Source organism: Hevea brasiliensis, chromosome 18 (assembly GCF_030052815.1).
Source record: "Hevea brasiliensis isolate MT/VB/25A 57/8 chromosome 18, ASM3005281v1, whole genome shotgun sequence".
NCBI lineage: Eukaryota > Viridiplantae > Streptophyta > Magnoliopsida > Malpighiales > Euphorbiaceae > Hevea > Hevea brasiliensis.
In genome coordinates this window covers 44062369-44075753 of record NC_079510.1, presented here as the reverse complement: position 1 = coordinate 44075753, position 13385 = coordinate 44062369, and the positions used below count along the sequence as shown (strand labels likewise).

General features: G+C 31.0%; 1 protein-coding gene across 1 annotated transcript; it reads left to right on the top strand.

Annotated features, from left to right (window-relative positions):
- Positions 1-10936: 10936 nt before the first annotated feature.
- On the top strand, positions 10937-11945 carry LOC110670757 (10 kDa chaperonin, mitochondrial). Its single transcript, XM_021832920.2, has 3 exons — positions 10937-11214; positions 11334-11473; positions 11772-11945. The coding sequence occupies exons 1-3, from the start codon at positions 11110-11112 to the stop codon at positions 11821-11823; spliced, it is 297 nt and encodes a 98-aa protein (XP_021688612.2). The 5' UTR covers positions 10937-11109; the 3' UTR covers positions 11824-11945.
- The last annotated feature ends 1440 nt before the right edge of the window (positions 11946-13385 follow it).

The window sequence follows — 13385 nt, the reverse complement described above, 5'->3', positions numbered from 1 at the left end:
AACTCGGTGAAACAATTGACCAAAGTGAGTTGATAGCAGGCTGCCACTGCACTAAACTGACCAAATGAACAGTAACTGTTCATTTGGTCATAACTCGAGCTAGGTAGGTCAAATTGACCTGAAATTTTACCAGCAATTAGATATGATATAGACCTAAAACTTTCATGAAGAACACCAACCCAAATTAGGCCATTAACTCATTCAAATCATTGAGCAAAGTTAAATTTACTGTACTGAGATTCTGCAGAATTTTCATTGAGCAGCAATGTTTGGATGGCTATAACTCTCTCTAGAAAACTCGGATTTAGGCGATTCTTGAACCGATGGAAACCTAAGACATAGTACAACATTTCATATGAAGAAAGTGAGACCAAATTATGAACTTAACTTGATCAAACAATTGACCAAATTTGGACCAAAAATCTGCTAGCACCTAAATTGCAGTATGAACAGTGCACGTGAACAGTAAACTTATTTTGGCCATAACTTGAGCTAAAAAACTCCGATTGAGGTGATCCAAAAATGAGAATACACTTAAGACAATAAGGAACATTTTCTATGAAGGAAGTTTTGTCAAATTCCAACAGTAGATCGACCAATGGAACAGTACAACTTCGGAGAACCAAAACCGAAAATTGGCAATTTTGCCAAAATGACCTAAGCTTTAAACAAATGACCAAAACCAACAAGTTTGGTGACCAAAATGTGGTATGTGGGTGAAGTTGGAGTTCCCATACCTATTAAGCCTTAGAAAGTCAATAATTTGACTTGAATAGTGCAGTGAATAGTAACCCGAAACACAAAATTTTGAGAACGTCGAATTTAACACGTTAGAGCTAGGTAAATGTGAAGTTAAGTTTATTTTGGATTTATTTTAAGTTTTAGTACTGAAACATTGAAAAATTTCGTGTTTCAGTGGAAAAGAATACCGGGACAGAACCCGAGGAGTCGAGTCAAGGCCAACAGGCTACTGCTTGAGGTTTGTGCACAACATATACTTTTATAATCATCTTTTGCATATCGCTTTTGAATAATATGAAATATTGGATTATGGCATTTTATGATGTTTGATCCAAATTGTTTCAACTTATTATGTATATTTGAAAAGACAATGTTTAGCAAATTGTTAAGATAAGTTTTGAAACCACAGTGTCATGACCACATATTTGAACACCTCACTAGCACGACTAGTGGGGTAATTAGTTTTGAATTTTGATTCCTTCTCTGGAGAAGTGTTGAGGTGTGCCAGTAGAAGAGGATGTGAATGGATATCCATATATGTGAGCTAGCTAGCCTTGTGATATGATTTCTCTTTAGTCTCTGGCTATTGAGATTCTATTTGTTTCGAATGGCGTGATCTAACTGTGGGTTTTATGAAATGTGTTTTGATACTTTGAAATGAACTTGGTTTACATGTAAAATCTTACAATGCATGATTGTATTTAATTTTCATGTTTAGCCAAATTTTTGAATGAATGTGCTTTAAGTTTTGCATAAAGATTATTTTAGTATATTGTGCACCATCGAGTCCTAGTACTCGTGATAGCTTTATTCATTGTCGCAGATACAGAGACTAGAGGAGCAGCAGACTGAGCTGCTGAGGTGTGAGAAGCTACCAGCCTAAAGTTTTCGGGTATAATTTATACCCTAACTGTAAATATTTCTTTTGATGTATATATTGCACATAAATGTATGGACATGTACATGGGTCTTGAGCAGCTTGTACAAAGTTTGTATAAAAGTTGTAATAAATTTTAATTTGGACTTTTTGAATGTAAATTTTAGTATGATGAATATATAAATTGTTTATCTTGAATGGAATATGAATAAATGATATTGATGGACAGTATTTTGAGAATTTTTGAACTTGTGAATTTTGAGAAATTGGTTGAGATTGAGTATGAATTTGAAGCAGTGGTTAGATAATTATTGGAAGTGCTTTTATTTCAGGTATTTGAAGAACGGTTTTCTCAAAATACAGAGGAAACTCTGTCAAAATTTTTATAAGATTTGCGGAAAACTAAAATGGCCAAAAATATTAATTAGTTTTAATTTCAACTAAATGTTTTAAATACTTATTAGAAATGCTCACCACTTGTCAAAGATAAGAAAATTGTTTTAAAATCCCTTGTAGGGTACTTAATGAGTTATCGGTAGGTGAAGTTCGGTAGTTCATTAGGTATTCTACGGGATCATGTTATGCCTTACAGAGGGGTAAGGTGTGACATGAAAGTTGTTCCTTATTTTGTCTAGTTGAATTTCTTTTTTTGAATCACTCCATTTGGAGTTTTGTAGCTCAAGTTATGGCTCAAAAACCACAATTGGCCGGATTGAAAATTTTCCAGAATTTTTGGACTGACCAAATCTACAGTGTTAGGAACAGTGATTGTAACTCACTTTTTGAATATGTTCTGGTCATAATTTGGGTTAGGTTTCTTCATGAAAGTTGTTGGTCTATATCTCAGCTTGTTTCTGGTAAAATTTCAGGTCAATTAGACCTTTCTACATTGAGTTATTGCCAAATGACCAAACACTGTTTATTTGGTCATTTTGCCCAGGCAGACTGCAAGTCACCCAGATTAGGGCAAACTTTTGATCCACTTGGTTTGGTTTTCTGGGCATGATTTCTTCACCAAAGTTGTGCCATTATATGTCTAGTTTCATGTTCATTTGGCCTCGTACCAATTGAACCTATATAACTCCATTTATAGTTGCCCAAACATGCTGGACTCACATCTAGACCTGCAGGGCCACTCAAGGCAGCATACCATTTCAATTCCAATACCACAATGGTCTCCAATTTAAGGTGAAAATTCATCAAATGGTCACTAATTTATCATTAGAACTTCCATTTACCATCAATATAGCCAAACCCTAATATAGCTCAAAACCCAAATTTTCAAATATCCATTCATGCACATACATCAATTCAACATACTTAATGATGTTTAAGTCTCATACTCATGTTCAAGACCACCCATATACAACTTAAATTCATTCAAAACTCATCAACACTTCCATCACTAAGGCTGCCAAAAATTTTAATTGGTCCATACATGGATATGTTCTTTTAATTTTGTGAATTTCTAACTAAATCCATATACCTAGCTTCAAATTTAAGGAAAAAAAATGGAGAGATATGGCACTAACCTCACTTGTGTCCAACTTGCCCTTGCCTAAACTTCAATTTCCTTTCACTTCTTGGCTGCCACTATTTTCCTCAAGGTGTGGGATGTCACACCTTACCCTTCTGTAAGGTATAACATGATCCCGTAGAATACTTAATGAACTACTGAACTTCACCTACCGATAACTCATTAAGTACCCTACAAGGGATTTTAAAACAATTTTCTTATTTTTGATAAGTGGTGAGCATTTTCCAATAGGTATTTAAAACATATGATTAAAAGTAAATCAAATTAATATTTTTGGTCCATTTTGTTTTTACGTAAATTTTATAAAAAATTTGACAGAGTTCCCTCTGTATTTTGAGAAACCAGTTCTTCAAATACCTAAAATAAAAGCACTTCCAATAATTTTCTAACCACTGCTTCAAATTCATGCTCAATCTCAACCAATTTCTCAAATTCACAAGTTCAATAATTCTCAAAATACTGTCAATCAATATCATTCATATTTCCTTAGAAACAAAACAATTTAGATACATCATTACAAGAAATTTACATTAAGAAAATCCAAACTAAAATTTATTACAACTTTATACAAATTTTATACAAGCTGCTCAAGACCGATTTTACATGTCCATATAATTACGTGCAATATATACATCAAAAGAAATATTTACAGTCAGGGTATAAATTATACCCGATAACTTCTAGCAGGTAGCTTCCTGTCCTCGTGACTCAATCTGCTGCTCCTCTAGTCTCTATATCTGCGACAGCATACAAAGCTATCGCTGAGTGGTGAACTCAGTAGTGCACAACTAATAATTTAAAATTTAATGCAATTTGTGCTTCACAATTAATAACAAGTAGAATTTTAAAATTTATAACTTCTTCAAAATCCCTGACCTTCTGAAATCAACATTTTCATTCATGCAAATTATTCATTTGAATAACATTTTGATCAAATAATAACGATTAATTTACATTTCTTTTAGATTCAAACAAGATAAAAATCTTTTGAATCACTGACAAATTATTTATTTCAATCACAATTTATCAAATCATGCATAATTTAAAGGGCGTTGCCAATAATACACACAGTCGAACCCATGACCCAAAATTCGAATAGATGCCGTGTTGTACACCACGACATTTCACATTCTCCCAATAACCGAGGCTAAAAGGGAGAAACAAAGACTAGCTAGTATATATGAGTACTCATTCACATCATTCCCCAACTGGCAAGCCAGAGAGGAAAAAACTCGCCCCATCAAGTGGAGGAGTTATCTCACTAGACAAGCTAATGAGAATTCACAACATATTTTGTCATGTCAACTGTGGTTTCATATCATATTCAAAACAATTTTTATTTACAAAGTGTTTACAAATCATCAGCATATTTAATCATCATAAATTCATGTTCAAGGTTAGCAACACATCAAACTTAATATTTACAATCATCAAAGCAATGCAATAAATCCTTAAATGCATAAGAAAATTTATATTCAAATTATACAATTTCATTTAATAAGTTAAAATTCTCAACACAACAAAAATCATGAATCATATAATAATTTATTTCAAATCAATTTGGAATTGAAAAACAACAAAAGAGTTAGTTGTGCACAAACCTCAAATGAGTCGCCTGTTGGCCTTGACTCGACTCCTCGGGTTCTATCCCGGTATTCTTTTCCACTGAAACACACAATTTTATAGTGTTTCAGTACCATAATTTAACATAAATCCAAAAATAAATTTAACTTCACTTTTACCTAGCTCTAACGTGCTAAATTTGACATTCTCGAAATTTTTGTGTTTCGGGTTACTATTCACTGCACTATTCAAGTCAAATTGTTGACTTTCTAAGGCTTAATAGGTATGGGAATTCCAAATTCACCCACATATCACATTTTGGTCACTAAACTTGTTGGTTTTGGTCATTTTCTCAAAACTTAGGTCTTTTAGGCAAAATTGCAAATTTTCGGTTTTGGAGTCCTAAGTTGCACTGTTTCATTGGCCCTTTTTCTGTTGGAATTTGGCAAAACTTCCTTCATAGAAAATGTTCCTTATTGTCTTAAGTATATTCTCATTTTTGGATCACTCCAATTGGAGTTTTGTAGCTCAAGTTATAGCCAAAATAAGATTACTGTTCACGTGCACTGTTCATACTGAGATTTTGGTTCTGGCAGATTTTTGGTCCAACTTTTTTCAGTAATTTGATCAAGTTAAGTTCATAATTTGGTCTAACTTTCTTCATATGAAATGTTCTACTATGTCTTAGGTTTCTATCGGTTCAAGAATCACCTAAATCCGAGTTTCCTAGAGAGAGTTATAGCCCTTCAAACATTACTGCTCAAATGGAATTCTGCAGAATCGCAGGTACAGTAACTCAACTTTGCTCAATAATTTGAATGGGTTAATGGCATAATTTGGGTTGGTGTTTTTCACAAAAGTTTTAGATCTATATCATAACTAATTTTTGGTAAAATTTCAGATCATTTTGACCTTCCAACTCGAGTTATGACCAAATGAACAGTTATTGTTCATTTGGTCAGTTTGGTGCAGTGGCAGCCTGCTCTCATTTCACTTTGGTCAATTGTTTCACTAAGTTTTGGTCAGTTTTTGGGCATGGTTCCTTAATGAAAATTGTGCCCTTTTATGTCTATTTTCATCCCCAATTGGTGGCATATCAATTGGGTTTATAAAATTTCCGTTTTGGTCCTTCAAAGTGGGTTTGGTCATGCTGCACCTACGAATTTGGTTTTCATTCCAACAATTCCCACACATCTTTTTTGGTCATTATTGACCATTTTTCATTTCACAATAGACCAAGGTCATCATTTATGTATTTCTCCAAAACTTGGTTCACAAACCCTAGCCTCCAAACCCTAATTCACTTAAATTGTGCAATTAACTAAATTCAAAACTTTAAACTATAATCAATCAACTAATTAAGACTTTTAAACTCATTCTATCTCATTTAATTCATGCAATTCATACTCCCTTCAACTAGGTCAAAATTTCAGTTTAGTCCTTCTCCCATGTTTGTTTCATTTAATCAAGTTCTAAGCTCACTTTCAACCATCACATATGCATTTGAATGGATAAATAAAGAGTTTAGCATACTAACCTCAATTTAAATGCCAAGCCTTCAATTGTTCTCTTTCTTTCCTCTTTCTTTCTTGTGTTTAAGTTGAGATTAAAGGTTCTAGTGAGGTATTTAAGGAAGTTATGAAGGTTAAATAAAGAGAATTAAGCTTAAATGTAAGCTTAAAGGAAGAAATTTTCATGGAGGGAATTTGGGAATGATGGGGCGGCAAGATGGAAGGAAGAAGAGACTTTTCTAATTTTTTTTTTGTTTTATTTTCCTTAGCCTTATCCCTTTTTGAAGACCAAAATTCCCTAATTAATAAAATAATTTAATTAATCTTTTATGACATCATTCATGATGTCATCACCTTTGACTTTTCTAACTTCTTTTTTTTTTCTATTTATTTTTCTATTAGTTCTTTAATTTAATTTTCGATTCCGAAATATTCTTTTCTTCGATTTTATTTGACAGTTAGGTCAGGAGTCAGCTCTCGGGGTCAATTGACCAAATTGCCCCTCGCCGATTCATCCCGGTTTGCAATTAATTCCATATTTCTTTCGGCTCCCTGACCTAATTATTTGACTGACTTAACAGTTCTTTTTCGGGATTTTCTCTTTTCCACTGTGTTCATAAGGGTCCTAAGGACCGCAGCGTCACTTTTTACGGTTCGAAATTTGAGTTTAAAACGACTTCGTAGTCGTTCCCGAGGAGGTCACCCATCGCTGTGACTCTCGGCTCGTTTAACTTCTTATGTTCTGTTTTTCTTGTTTATACTTAACTAATTGAACATTACTAATTATTTGTGTTTATAGCTTCTCTAATTGACTTAAGTGTGGTTCTAATTCCCTTAATTGTCCGGACCGACATCGGTCACCGGAACAGTGAAATATACCAGGCTATGCAAACGGGGGTGTTACATGGGATCAATTTTTATTGAAGTGATCTAGGGTTTTTAAGGTGAAATGGTGGGTGAACTCAAGCTTAGTGGAGCTTTAATGGTGGTTTCTTTCTTCTCTTTCTCTCCTTTTTCCTTTGTTACGGCTTTGGGGAAGACAAGTGCAGATTAGTTTTTCATTTTGTCTCTTTTTTATTTAGTTTTTATCCCTTTTAAAAGGCTTGTCAATTTGTGATTTGGGTGGAGAGTGTTTAATGACATCATATTATGTCATAATTCCTAATTTCTTTCATTTTTCTTTCCTTTTCTTTTCTACTCATTTTCAATTCAATTTTTAACAATATTTATTCATATTTTAGATCATAATAATTATTTACTTAATTGGATAAGTCGGTCAAAAATTATCTCTGAATACGAAATGACCAAAATAACCTCCGTTTGGCTTAACAGACTAAAATTGTCTGTACCGATTGAAAAATTTTTCTAAATCTTTTTCTTGGCATTCTAATGCCATAAAAACCTCAATGACTCTTCTCTGGAGTCTCAAAAATTATTTTATGAATTTTCTCCCGGGTTTAGGGCTCCTAGTTGCAAGAACCGCAACTTCCCACTGGGTTACCCATCGCTAGGGCATCGGCTCATTTAACTTGGTTGTATTTTATTTCTAAAATTTTTTCTAAATTTTTCTTATTAATATTTAAGTTATTTATGACTCCTCACTCTAGTCTAATTATTTTTCCAGACATTCTAGCTATCCGAACCGATACCGGTCACCGGAACAGTAGAATGTACGTAATTGCTACAGTGAGGATGTTACAAAATTATCAACATCATTAGATAGCATAACAAAATTTCATTTAAGTTCGAACAGTTATCTTCCACTCCATTTCCTAAGAAGCTTATGTAAAGTTGGTGAGATTGGATATCGATCGTGCTCTTTGTCACTCTATACTAATTACAAATGTCATTTATCAAAAATACGGGCATGTCTTCTGTTTGCCTTTTCCTTTCATTGGTCTATTGTAGGTCCAATTTCTTCTAAAGAACCGAAATTTAACATTTCCTAAACCTGCATTAGTACCATATGTCTATTTTATTCTTATGCAAAAGTTTATTGGACTGTTATCTAAAACAAAAAAAATTATTGGACTGCACAACACTCATTAAAAATAATATTTCTTTTTTTATTGGAATTGAAGGAGTAAAAATTTAAATTTTGATAGATTAAGTGGATTATATAGTTTTTAATTACTAGAATAAATCAAGTTAAACAATAAAAATAATTATGACAAAATGGTTAATTTGATTTTTATACTTATCGAGAAAGTTTAATTTTTTTTGTTAAATTTAGTTTAAAAGTTTTAATTTAATCTTAAGTTTTAATTTAAGGTTAATTTAACTTAAAAATTAAAATTTATAAACTAAATTTTTTGATATTTTAATTTAAATAAAAAATTAAGAAATTTATTTTTTTTTATTTTGATACTAAATTTTTTAATTTAAGTTCAAAAATTAAAAAGTACACTTTTTTTATTTTTATGTTAAATTAAATTTAAATTAAAATTTCTACATTAAATTAGATAAAATGTTAAAAAATAAAATAAATTAAAATTTTCTAATAAATATAAGAATATAATTAAATTTTTATAATAAATATAGAGATATAATTAAATTTTAGACCAAATAATTATTGGTTAAAATTAAAGGTTCCAAAAACCAACGGGAATGGATGGTCATTGTTACGTGCCTTCTCCACAAATCCTTTCCAACTCATTGCAGGATATATTGTGCGGGCCCCCAATTTGTAAATAATTAAAAAAAAAAAACTTTTACCCATTGAAAAATTTGCTCTTTTAATTATATTTCTATATATATTATAAATAGATAAATAAATAGGTGATAAATAAATAAATAAACAAAATATAAATGAAATTTTTGGTAAAAATTAAAATAATAATTTTAAACATAAATCACAAGCGGTGTAATTCGTAAATTACCTTTGAAACTGTGAATAAAGTTTTCTGTTAGAAAAATAGTTAAGCGAAATGAATATGCATTTATAAAAAATAGACTGTGTGTTTATTTTGTATTATATTTAGAGTGTTAAAATTACTTTTTTAAATAAAAATATTATTAAAAAAATAATTTAAAAAAATATTTTATTGTTTTAATATTTTTAAAATTAAAATTTATTAAATTTAATTTTAAATTATTTTTTAATATTTTATAATTAATATATTTAAAAAAATAATATTTTTAATATTAATTTTAATAGTAATACGAAACTGGTTTTATGATACATCACATTAACGGTGAACAATGAATAAGAGAATCAGAAGGCAGATGAAAATATTTAAAAAAAAATTGAGATGGACTAGAATACAAAAACAACACATCACAGAATTGCAACATGAGAGAGGAGATGATGTATGTGGAGAAGTTTTGCATTTGGGCCCCATTTTTGAAGGGTCACATAACATACAATCATTGAATGATAATATTTTATAATAATCATTGAATTATAATAAATTATTAAAAAATATCATAAAATTTCACATTTTATTTTTTATAATTTAATTTTATTAATTTTATATTTTTTTATTAAATATTATCTAAATCTTTTATTATTTTATTATTATTAAATAATCTTAACATGACGATATATAGTAGATAAGTACTTGTGTAGCATTCACTTATCACTTATACATTAAACACATAATATTGATATATCACTCAAATATTATTATTTAATGTCATTTAATTATAATTGTTGATTTAAATTATATTTTTTAATAGAGAAAAATATAATATATTAAATTAATAAAAACTAAATATCAAGCAAGCGCATAATTGTAAAGCATTTTTTTTATATCTTTTTCTTAAATTCTATTACAATTCACCATTAAAATATATTTCTAGTACTAATAAATTCTGAAATGGGATGACCTTCTATTGTTACTTGCATTTCAGGCTTAGAAATTTCTTAGCTGCATTAAGATACGTAAATATTTAATTAATAAAAAATCATATACATTACGTTGTTATATGATATCCATTATAATTTTAATTAAAATAAAAATCAATAATTGATTGAGTGGTGAATTAATCTTAGGCTTTACGAGGGCCCTCAAATTGAGAATGCTGAGTTGGCCTTCCCTTTATTTTCAACGGACGGTTGGCTTGAGCTATTAACCCAATAACTACCACTCTGGAATAAAAGGAGTAATTATATAATCAATTTTGCAATAATAAATTAGTAGCGTTGGATTTCATAAATTAGTTATTTTTTATGTATTAAGAATATTTTTTCTTTTTAATAAATTAAAATTATTTTTTATTTAATTATCACACTATAATTAGTTTATCATTTTCTATATTAATCTTATATGAAATAACAAGAATATAATGTAATTTCTCAAATAAAAGGAATAAAAAAAAGAAAATAAGGGAAGTCTGAAGAAAATATCAATTTTTTTTTTATTTGTTTAGACGAGATGAAAATAAAAGGATGAATTCCTTGATATACTAAATTATTACTTGACATATATCTTCGTTGTATTAAAAAAATTAATAAAAAAAAATAAAAGGATGAAAATCATAAAATTTAATTTGTGTTAGTTTAATATGAATTTAATTTTCGTATGTATCATTTAAAAAATAATTTTAAACTTACAAACTGAAAACGTGGAGTCGTTTCGATATGAACCCTAGACTGACCATCGAGGAAAAAAGATACAAATGTATTGGGTCAGGGGCCTTCTGATCCAACTATAGTCTCGTGGCCCACATAGTTCATTGCTAAAACCCTTAGTAAAACCCTAGCATCTAGAAACTTCTATTCCCCTCTGGAGCAACTTCATCTCTACCGCACCGGTCTCCTCTCCGAGCTCATTCCTCTCATTTTATAAGAGAGATCATTTCACCCTATCGCTTTCGCTTATCTGACGAGAATTCCTCAAATTTCAGAGAGCTGAGCAGAGGGAGCGACTGCTACTGCAATGGCAAAGCGCTTGATTCCAACCCTTAATCGCGTTCTGGTGGAGAAGATCAATCCTCCCTCCAAAACCACCGCTGGTATTATCCTTCCCGAGTCATCCACCAAGGTATTTGCCTTCTCCTTTTTCTCCTTTTTTTTTTTTGTTTATAATTTGAATTTGTGATTTTTGTGCTTCGTTTATAGAGAATGGGTCTTAATTATTGTGATTATGTTGGTTCGTAACAGCTGAATTCGGGGAAGGTGATCTCTGTTGGTCCCGGATTGAGGAGCAATGAAGGGAAAACTATCCCTCCATCTGTGAAGGAAGGTGACACTGTGCTTTTGCCCGAGTATGGGGGTACCCAAGTCAAGCTTGGCGACAAAGAGTGCGTGCTCTCTTATTTTACTCTGTTTTGCTGATTTCATCTGTTCATTTTGTGCATCTAGTATATGCCGGAGCTTATATATGAATGAATGGAACAGTATTTGCGTTAAATAGAGTGTGTGTGTGAGTTACAAAGGAACAAGACTCTGTAATGGTTTTAAAATTTCCAGCGTCTGGTTGTGATCTATCTATAAAAGAAAGGGTTGAATTTATAGTAGCTACGACTTAATTTATTTCTTTTACATTTATTAAATCTTTGTTTATTATGTAATGAGTATTTTTTTGGTGTGTTTCTACAGGTTTTATTTATACAGGGATGAGGACTTCTTGGGTACGCTACATGATAATTGATTGATGTTGTTGTTGTTGTTATTTTTTTGGGTGTTTGGATCTTTATTCAGGCGTGGGTTCCCATGGATGTAACTTATAACATTGAAGATTTTTAATTGAATCAAGTTAATCTACTTTAAAATGTGAGAGTGAATTTTCTCTTTGTTGCTTTTGCATTGTTCTTGGCTTTAATTAGTATTGAATTGTAGGCTATATAACGGATCTGATGGTTTCATCTGAAGCATCTAGGATTAGAGGCATATTAAATTTTGAAGATTGTTGATGGCCGGTGAGTCGTGATCGATGACTATAATTTAGTCATGGTGGAAATGACTAGTGTGGCCACTAAGTGTGGTTTTGACACTTTCATATGTCAGAAGTCTTCCATTGTTACTGTCAGCAATCCTTACAATGCCTGCTCTATCTTTTCTAATGAGGATTTCATTTGGGGATTGAAGGGCATGAGTAAAAAAGATAGATGTTGCGATCCTTGTGAAGTTAATTTCAAGGCAGGAATTTGCCTTGCTCAGTTTTGCTCAGTGTGCCTTGATATACTAGATGATATTAGACTCTGATTAACTTTGAATGCCAGAAATGTGTTATCTTATTTTGCTTTAGGTTTATATCTTAATCTTACAGTCAAGAAAAGCTCATAGCCGCCTCCATGCTTGCCCTCCCTGTCTTTCTGATATCGTTCTCATGGTCATCTTGTAGGCAAATGAGTACTTAATTCGTTGATTCTTTTGAGATTATCTTTAGAACTGTGCGCACCATGGAGCTCACCTCGGAGCCAATTGAGAATTTGACGGTCCTCGTCACAAATTGCATTATTTGTGGTAGCGTTGGGTGGTGGGTCTAATTCATTGCTTAAGTGGGAGTCTCAAAAGATTCGAAAATGATAGTTACATTAATTCCTTTCCCGCTTTGTCAAAACTAAATAATTATTAGAGCCGACTGTTGAACAAGAAACAAGCAATCCACTTTCTGAAGTCAGCTGAGATTCATTGTGCTCATCCAAAACTCAAAGAGTAGAGAGCTCAATTGGCTGGTCATTGCCATTGGATTGAGAGAAATAGAGGGAAGAGAAGAAATTTTTTTAAATTTCTTTGTTTGGGTATCAAATGGAAAAGAGTTGGAGAATGAGAAAAAATTTTAATTTAAAATATATATTTTTTGAAATTAGTAAAAAATAATGAGAAATAATTATTAAAATATTTAAATATTATTCTATAATATAAACATAAGAAAAAAAAAGATATAAGAAAACAATAAAGGTATAATAATTATTTTTATTTTATTTTATTAGAGAGGAATTATATTTTTCTTTTATTTTAATAATTTATTCAAATAATATAGGATAGTTTAATTCTTTCAATTTCTCTTTATTTCTCCTATTTAATTAATGGTGGCGCCTTGTTTTCGTTGAGCTGGCAATGACCTGTGATTTGCTAGTTCTCTGTTTGGATGGGGTAGGGAAATTGGTTACTATTTCTTTCTCCGTATTAATTTATCTTAACTAATTTGTTGGCCCAAAGTCAAATTTGCTCTACAATAGTGCCGTTAGCAATGGAATCCTTGTAGCC

Coding starts and splice junctions, on each gene's coding strand:
- LOC110670757 (XM_021832920.2), top strand. CDS start 11,110: ATGGCAAAGCGCTTGATTCCAACCCTTAATCGCGTTCTGGTGGAGAAG. Junction 11,215..11,333: donor TTCCCGAGTCATCCACCAAG/GTATTTGCCTTC, acceptor GGTTCGTAACAG/CTGAATTCGGGGAAGGTGAT. Junction 11,474..11,771: donor GTCAAGCTTGGCGACAAAGA/GTGCGTGCTCTC, acceptor GTGTTTCTACAG/GTTTTATTTATACAGGGATG.